The sequence below is a fragment of the Stigmatopora argus genome, chromosome 10 (assembly GCF_051989625.1).
Source record: "Stigmatopora argus isolate UIUO_Sarg chromosome 10, RoL_Sarg_1.0, whole genome shotgun sequence".
NCBI lineage: Eukaryota > Metazoa > Chordata > Actinopteri > Syngnathiformes > Syngnathidae > Stigmatopora > Stigmatopora argus.
In genome coordinates, this window is record NC_135396.1 from 15,735,242 (window position 1) to 15,744,546 (window position 9,305).

The window sequence follows — 9,305 nt, forward strand, 5'->3', positions numbered from 1 at the left end:
CGGAGCTTTTCACACATTAAAACCAGGCCAGGGGGGCGATTTTCACGGGAAAAGACAGCGATAAATGTCAATGGCGTACGGGCAAACATTGCCCGAAAATGGGGTAAAATCCAGCCGAAAACAGCATTTTTTGATTAAATACAAACACTGGAGCTTTTTAGACATCAGAACCGGGCCCGGAGTATCATTTCCCCGGTAAAAAGACAGCGATGAACGTCGATACGTCCATACGTGAAATTACAAAAAATGCACTAAAATTAGGTCAAATCCACTTCCTAGCAGCATTTATTGACTGAATACAAATACTGGAGCTTTTGAGACATTACAACCAGGCCAGGGGGGTGATTTCCTCGGAAATAAACTGGGATAAAATCCACATCCTAAGTGATTAAATACAAACACTGGAGCTTAAATACAAACACTGGAGCTTTTCAGATATGAGAACCGGGCCCATATTATTTAGGAATATAGCCATATTTTACTCACCAAAAATCCTTTTTAACTGTACACAATATCCATCCTCCTTTCTTTCTTCCTTCTTTCCTATCGCCATCGAAGCTAATGATGAAAGTCGAGCCTGTCCTGTCATATTTTTGGCATAGTCCGTTTTGAAAATGGCTTTAAGTCAAAACAACAATATACTATTTGCTTGTGGAGCTAAGTTCGCGCACTGAAAGTGCCGCACACACCATTTTCCCGGCTGTAACAGGCTTGCTAGCTTCGGAGTTGACCGCCCTTTCTTAATGATGTCCATTTTTTTCTGGAAAAGTCCGTATGGAAAATAGCTTTGTGAGAGAAATCTGCAACAGAATCCTTTTGTTTTTGCCACTATCGGCCATTGTGGGTGGAGTTTGCGATCTCTGGCTGCTTTGGCCCGCCTACTAGCCAATAATAGTTGCTGAAAGCAATGACATGTCCCAGCCAGCAAAATGCTTGTGCAGCTCACTCCAGATACAGTTTAGTAGCTCTGGCTAGTCCACTCTATCACTAGCCAATCATAGTTGGTGAAAGTGATGACGTATCCCTACGCCTGCAAGAAGGCCTTGGGATCGCCAAATCGAATTCTGATTGGTTAAAGCAACAGTTTTATCGTCGCTTGTTTTATGCAGCAGAGCCTGTAGAACTGACTGTGAAGGCCTCAGATGGCTGAAATGTGATTAGTTAGATGCTTAAATATGAAAACACATCTGGAAGCAGCGCAACCAGGGGAAAAGCAATGAAAGGAAGCTGCCAGACAATTTGGAATTATTAAGTATTCATGGACAAAACATAGTTAACATCAGTTTGTGATTCAAATATTTTTTTTAGGCCAGCAGAAAAGGCCTGACGGTCCACCACTGATATATATATATATATATATATATATATATATATATATATATATATATATATATATATATATATATATATATATATATATATATTTCTTATTATTATCTCATCTCATTTTCTGAACCGCTTTATCCTCATTAGGGCTGGAGCCTATACCAGCTGACTCCGGGCCAGAGGCGGGGGACACCCTGAATCGGTGGCCAGCCGATTGCAGGGCACAAGGAGACACACACCCATACCTAGGGGCAATTTAGAGTGCCCAATCAGCCTACCATGCATGTTTTTGGAATGTGGGAGGAAACCGGAGTACCCGGAGGAAACCCATGCAGGCCCGGGCTGAACATGTAAATTCCACACAGGTTGACGTAACCTGGATTTGAACCCAGGACCCCAGAGCTGTGAGGCCGACGCGCTAACCACTCCCATCACTGTGCTGCCCAATTGTTATTATTTATTTATTTAGCTCTCTTCTGGTGTCTGTATTTTCACCTTCTTGCTACTGCAACAAAGTGAATTTCCTGAGCACTGGATGAATAAAGTTTAATATAATCTAATCTAATCTAATTTAATTACCTGCAGACTTGTTATTAATATCTGTTTTTCCAACACCACTGTGATCCACCAATATGTTGGGGGCTTGAGTTAGTCCTCTATGCCATGACCAAACAATTAACACATTTACAACTCTACACAGTACCCTGTCTGAAGTACTTCAGCAAAACAAGAGTCATTTTCTAAAACCTCCACTTCAAGAAACATTTTCGATTCCCAAGCACAACCCACTGTCTCTGAATTTTGTTTGGAGGTCATAGTCCCTCCAGGGATGGGAGCACGAGACTTTTAAAAATTGGTTCCACCCACACACACATGCAGGTGAAAAGTAGCTGGAAACTCGAGAAGCAGCAGGAGGGGACAAGAGCTCCACCAGCAGGCTGCAGCCCTGGGCAATAGTGTACAGCAGCAATCTGGCACTCACCGTGACACCTCTTGTACGGAAACAGTTCATGCAGATAGCATTTGCTTACAATATATAGAATATTTGCAGGGGAAGAGTAAGAGGTGCATTAAGACAGTTTTTTCTGAGGTGCTTCGCATCTTCCTTCCAAATCCATCTTAGCAGCCCTCCCTTTCCTACAATATCCCTCACCTTTTCCCCTTTGGCATTGGTGCCCATCTAGATTGTCTGTCTTTCCTTCCATCCTTTGCTCTGACCAAACTATCTTATGTCCCTCCCCCTCCTCCTTTTTTTACTTAAAGAAATGCGGTCAACCTGGCCGTGCTAAAGCTCAACGAGCAGGGCCTGTTGGACAAATTGAAAAACAAGTGGTGGTATGACAAAGGAGAATGTGGCAGCGGGGGAGGGGATTCCAAGGTTAGCCCTCTCTGTCTGCCCCCGTCCCCAACCCCACCCGGAGGGTACAGGGTCCAATCACCGGCTGGGGAGCCTGCGATGGCCCCCCTCCTGGGAGAGTAATGCAAGCATCTGCCCCGGTGAAAAGTGTAGGCAAAGGGCAAAGTAATTCTCAAAACCTCCTGAGACACCTTCTTCTTAAATGTAAACTCAAGGTTGCAGCTGTTGTCAACAGTGCGCATCTTTTCTTGACAAAAAGGTGCAAAGCCTTTGACTCTGGTACAACACGAGTTTATTAAAAGATAAATATTACTCACAAACTACACTTCATCAAATTATTGTAACAACATGTTTCACACTTATTTCTAAAAGTAAAGAGCAAGGTGATGAGAAGGTTTTGCGTTGACTGTTTCAAGACGATCCAAATACTGTGAAGCCAGGAATGTTCGCCCACTAGTAGTGCTCTGTGAAAAGCTGTAAACAAAAAATTAAACAAAAGGGAATAACCACTGACAAAGAGGCAATTAAGGCATATCTGCTACATACCTGCAAAAGTATTTTGCATATGGGATTAAATTAATAATTGACAATGGCACAGTGAAATGAAAGATTAACAAAAACGTTTGGTCGGTTTGTAAAAAATTATGCCAAATTTGTATTTTTATAGCATATTTTCAACCTGAAAAGTAGCTACTAAGTTACATTTCTTAAAGACAAATATCAAATCGTATAAAAAAATATATTGTACCATTTTTAAAATGCACTATTTGTACTGTTAAAAGACTATGATATAATTACTAAACGGGATTGCTGGTAATTACTGGCTTTCATAGTGCAAAATGGAAAATTTGATAATGAAAAAATGATTGCTTGTATGCTGAATTAAAATTATATTTTCCTGCTTTCCTACTATGCAAATACTGGCGCATTTTATCTCATAAAACAAAAGACTCCCCCACACCTAAAATAATGTGAAAATGTGAATACTACTTATAAATAAAATTATTAAAGTATGCGGCCATAGTGGGAAAAGCCTGATTGAGCAAAAAATAACTTTGGATTCTGGGAGAAGGGCAGTTTAAATAATCGTATAAATATACATTTGTTCTTAAACAGTGCAATGTTTACAGTAATACAAAGTGAAAAGAGTAAAATGTTTATTTAATTTCATTTTTTCTAATATGTCCGGTTTTATTATGCAGGTGGATATTTTTAAAATGATAGTGAACTAAGGGTAAAACTCAGTATGAATATGATTAGAATAGTAAAATATAATATAACAGTCAATCTTATATTTGTTTGGTATGAAATGTTGTATTACCAAGTAATTGATTGTCTTGGACAGTGCTTAATTATTTGGCACAGCCACAATCAAAAGTAGTGCCTACTTATTCGAACGTATTGTGAAATGACAAAAAGGAGTTTTGTACAAGATTTTCAAGAACAAGTGCAGTGTCTCAGACATTCCTTTATCATGATTTTTCCCAAACATACAACAGAGCAAACTTCTTTATAGAGAGGTTGAGTATTTCTGGCTTGACAGTACTTGTGTGTGATTTATTAAGTACCAGCTGGGGTAGTATGGTTGTGTTACATGAAGTGACAAAGGTGGGTCCCACTCATATGTCTGTAGCTCGCGTAAATCCACTCCCCCCAGCCCCTACTCAACGAGGATACACACATGTACTCAGTGGGATCTATGCTAGGTCACTTGGTCTCGACTGATAAGAAAACTGTTAACTATATGACTGAGCTGTGCAATGCTAATGTGAAAGACTTTAATAACATAAAATAACATGTCCTATGATGTTATTTATGTTATTTTTACACGCAAAGAACCCCGGTAAACCTTGCCGTTTTGAAACTGAGCGAAGCGGGCGTCTTAGACAAACTGAAAAACAAATGGTGGTATGACAAGGGAGAATGTGGACCCAAGGACTCTGGAAGTAAGGTCAGTCTCACGCAGCTACAGCTCAGAATGTTAGCCTGAAACTTTCATCCTCAAAATGCTCCAGATTACTGCAACTACTGTCATAGCAAAACTTCTGTTTGCTTTATTAACCTCCCAAAATATTGTGCTTTACATCAGGAGAAAAAAAATCAAATTAGACGATGGTAAATCACTAACATCAAATGTTAAAAAACAACAACAGATGATCGCTTTCTGTTCAGTTTCTGTAGCAATCTGTGGCAAAGTCATTCTCATTGCAATTTGCGTCAGAAATAAAATCTAGAATAAGCACTGCCGGATGTCATTAGACTAAGGTCACATTCATGTTTCATTCTCATATTTATAATGATGAAATTTAACACAGATTATGTATAAATGCACTAATTGACTATTTTAAAGTGATACATGTGAATTTAGACGAAAAGAAGAGAGTGCTATTTCCAAACGTTTGAGCATCTGCTCTGCACACTGTTACAAAACAGTTGTTGGGTTTTAGTTCAAATGGTCTACTGTGAATCATCAATAAGAATGCCATGCTTTAAACTAAAATTGCCTAAATATCAATGCCAGTTTAACCTGTTTTTTCCTGGATGGCATTTAGGGGAAATTACTAACCCATCAAACAGAAAATTAGCATGACAAGCACTTTTTGGAGTTTTGAAATTGCACAATGCCTACATTATGTAGAACTGTTTTTAGCTTGAACTGTAGAAAATACCACTGTCGATGTAGGACAAAGTAAAAATTGTTTATGATTTAGAACATGATTGTGGCTCATTAATTGACTGGAAATCTAAGGCAAAAGAATGTATCTAACCCCCTATGCCTTGTGTCTCTCTTCTCCGCTTTCCATTACTCATCTCCTTTATTTTATCTTTACCTCTTATCTCCTCCCTCTCACCTTGATTCTTTTTTTCGTTTTTTCCCTGACTTACTTTCACTCTAATACTCCTCGACATCATTCCCCACGGACTTCCACCTTGCCCCCTTCCCAAACACAACTCCCCCTTCTGCTCTCCACAGGACAAGTCGTCTCAGGCCCTGAGCCTGTCAAACGTGGCCGGGGTCTTCTACATCCTCGTGGGCGGCCTGGGCCTTGCCATGCTTGTGGCATTGGTCGAGTTCTGCTACAAGTCACGGGCCGAAGCCAAGCGCATGAAGGTGGACCTTAGCCCCCCCCACTGCCCCAGCCCCTCCCCCAGCACCCAGAATCTAGCCACTTATAGGGAGGGGTACAACGTGTACGGCTCCGAGGGGGTCAAGATCTAGGGGTAGGATTTAGAGGCCGTCTAGGTGGGGTCATGATGCTGGTGATGGTTATCATGGTGGTGCTGCAGTTTGTTGTTGATGTTCATGCCAGGGGCTGTCATTGCGGAAACGTCTTGTTGTTTCATGTGGTCATGAGTACATGCAGTCAAGCAATGTGGAGCCAATGTTAATTTAATTTTTCAAAGCTTATTTTGTCTCCATGTTTATTTTTTTGCTTGAAAATGTAAAGAATTTTGGTGTTGTCCCTCTGCTAGATTTGCTTCCACCTTCTTTGGCTGCAAAATTATGATGAAAATGATGATGACATAACAGTAATGGTGATGCTCATAGCTACTGACGTAACTAGACAACTGCATTATAGTCTTAGCCAATAGGTAACAAAGCAATGGAGCACGGATGCACAACTCCATAAATACTATTGTACAGGTTATTATTAGGATGAATATTATTTTACTCTGGAACTCCATGTTTTATCCAAAGTATATTTAACTACATGGAACCATGTTAAATCATACAATTGACTCCCAACCAATCAGCCCGAAGAAAATCCATGCAAGCAGCAGGAGCTCAAACTAAGCCAAATTCTTAATCTTTATTGTTCCTTTATACATATCTAAGAATCTTAGACAATTCTGACAGTTTCACACAGATTTGCTCATTAAGATATGATGGCTCCCAGCTACAAATGGTTTATGTTCAGTGTAGACAGCAGCTTTCATCAGTTAGTTTTTTGATTGGATTGGATTGGATAACTTTATTCATCCCGTATTCGGGAAATTTCATTGTGACAGTAGCAAGAAAAGGCATAGTTATAAGTTAGACAGTACAGTCGCAAAGGCCGCACAACAACAAAGCGAAAGCAAACTTTCAGCTTTTATATGATAGAAATTACACGAGGAAGCCTATGTGAGACATTCCTCACATTTAAAGCAGCTCTAAAGACCACGGCATTATGAGACTGTAAAAATCGGAAACTACATTAATGACAAAACAAGTGATAACGGAAATGTTTCACTGTTGTGGATGAACCAATGAGGTTCTTTCACTTGATCCCCCCTCTCCACCCTACACATACACACAATTCACTTAAAAACAGTCCGGTATCGCTGCAGGGGAAAACCTTATCAGCAAAGACTTCATGGAGCACAGCTACTTAATCATTTTAAATAAAAATGATAAAAATAGAAATTATAGTCTCACTGTCACAAACTTTTCAACATCCACTAAATTATTAAATATTGTCAAAGTGTTCAAATATCACTTATCAAGACTCACAGATCCATAAGTACTGCAATCAAAATAATTTTTGGAACGATTTGCCTCTGCAGATTAGAAAATGATGACGTAATCAAAGGCAAGGATAGCAGAGGAGGGCATATGCCTCAATGGAAAACAGTAGTCGAGACTTGTTGCGATACACAATTGAAAATTGATCAGAAGTTGCGGAGAACATGATTTTAAGATTTTACATACATATCATATATTGCTCTTTTTGAGGTTTGTTTCCAAAAAAAGCATAATAGCTTGTGGCTCACTGAAGTCCAATCTGTCGAATTCAGTCTCTAGGGATATGATAATGGGACTTTAAATGAAGTGGGGAAAAACTTGCCGAATATTAGGTGGAAAGAATAAATTACATACATATCACACATTGTTCTTTTTGGCGTTTATCTTACCAACAAAAGCATAACAGCTTGTGGCTCACTGAAGTCCAATCTATCGAATTTAGTATCTCGAGAGATGATAATGGGACTTTAAATGAAGTGGGGGGAAAAACGTGTCGATTATTAAGTGAAAAAGTAAATTACCTTATTTGGATTTTTACTCGAGATAGAATAACAACAAACATAAAGCAGTAGCCTGCCCATGTGAAGATTCACCCTCATTACGAGCAGTAATAGAAGCACTTACTCCCTAACTATAAATCTGAACCCTAAAAGAAAAGTTTGAGTGGCTTGATTACCTTTGTATTTCTCAAATATTCACCTTCCAAAGATGGTACCTTTTTAATTACCATCTTCACACTTTTGGAATCACCGAAAGCTGCTCCCTACCAAACTCCCTCACAACACCTCAAACTGCATGGTCACTATAAAATGCAGATGTCTACGATATAAATCTTCCTTCTGTGTTGGTCAATTTGTTGCTTGCATTTTCCTTGGCCTTTGATCGACTATGTATGTCAGCATTGGATGCTTATGGCCCTTCTGTGTAATCCATGGTTGGTGGTGCATTCACACTAGGAGTTACAATTCATCCACTTCGCTAAAGAATGGTACGAACAGTGGTACCATTCAAACCCAATTAATTATGTAATAATTGGTAATTGGAATACTAAGTTCAAGCATAATGTTTTGCATTACATACAATAAATCATGCCAACAATTTTACACTGTCGGTTGCTTTACTATATTCCAATCCATTTTGTTTTTTCAATGTCTCCTTATTCTGGCAAGCAGCCACATGACAAGAAATGAATATAGAAGACTCTTGTAATCTTTCATTGTTATTGTTGATCATTTCCCTTCTGAGTGATCTGTTCAAAGCAGGGTGCTTTTCCACTTTAATATTACTTTTGAACAGAAAACTAACTGATGTGACTGCACCATTCCAACTTACTAGCATACTTGTGGTGTGTATACCAAGATGCGTGAAGACCCATGCATGATAATGTCAAATGCATGCATGTGTGTGTGTGTGTGTTAAAAGAAATGAGAGCACTTATGAAACAGTCTTTAAATTCTGGAGGTACGCTTTTCACAAGTAGCTTGACAAACCTCTTTCCCGCCCTTTTTCATCTAGCTGTCTTTTTCTGAAGCCATGCGGAACAAGGCCCGTCTGTCCATCACAGGAAGTGTGGGAGAGAATGGCCGCGTTCTAACGCCGGACTGTCCCAAAGCCGTGCACACTGGCCACACCACCCTGCAACACCCAGGCCTTGCAGTGGTCTCCTCTGGACTGCCCTGAAAACCAAAAAAGATCCGCTGTGCCTTAATGACACACCAACTTGCAGACTCATGTTGAAGGATCACGATAATTTTCATGACTTTATCCTCAGATGACACACATTTTTTAATTGTTTTCCTTGTTGCCTCTGACTTATTTTATTGAAAACATGAAATCGCAAAGTCTAATTCTTTACAGCAAGCTTTTGGGGGGTGGGGGTGGGGGGGGGGGGGGTTGGGGGTCAAGCATTCCTCCACACAAACTGATAGAAAAGCAAACAAATGGCTGAGATGTAACCATTGTCATAATGAAGAAAAACCTCTCATCTTTTCTTCATCAGAGAGTCTCAGTCATTAAAGCCCACCCTTCAACAACGCCTTACAAAGATGAACTTTTATCTCGATCATAATGTCATGGCTGTTATCATTATGCCTGCAAAGTGCCAGGTGCATCCTC

General features: G+C 39.7%; 1 protein-coding gene across 8 annotated transcripts in view; it reads left to right on the forward strand.

Moving 5' to 3' along the window:
* gria4a (glutamate receptor, ionotropic, AMPA 4a) overlaps positions 1-9,072 on the forward strand; it is a 132,466-nt gene extending 123,394 nt beyond the window's left edge. The window contains exons 16-18 of one of the 8 annotated variants that reach the window (XR_013303705.1): positions 2,590-2,704; positions 4,520-5,795; positions 8,706-8,725. Coding sequence is in view for 6 of the 8 variants with exons in the window: in XM_077612311.1 (XP_077468437.1) it covers positions 2,590-2,704; positions 5,658-5,795; positions 8,706-8,870 (418 nt within the window). In the remaining 2 variants the exon portion in view is untranslated. Of the gene's footprint in view, positions 1-2,589; positions 5,906-8,705 lie in introns of those variants that run through there. The other 7 variants (XM_077612311.1, XM_077612312.1, XM_077612313.1 and 4 more) reach the window with 7 other exon arrangements.
* Positions 9,073-9,305: the final 233 nt, after the last annotated feature.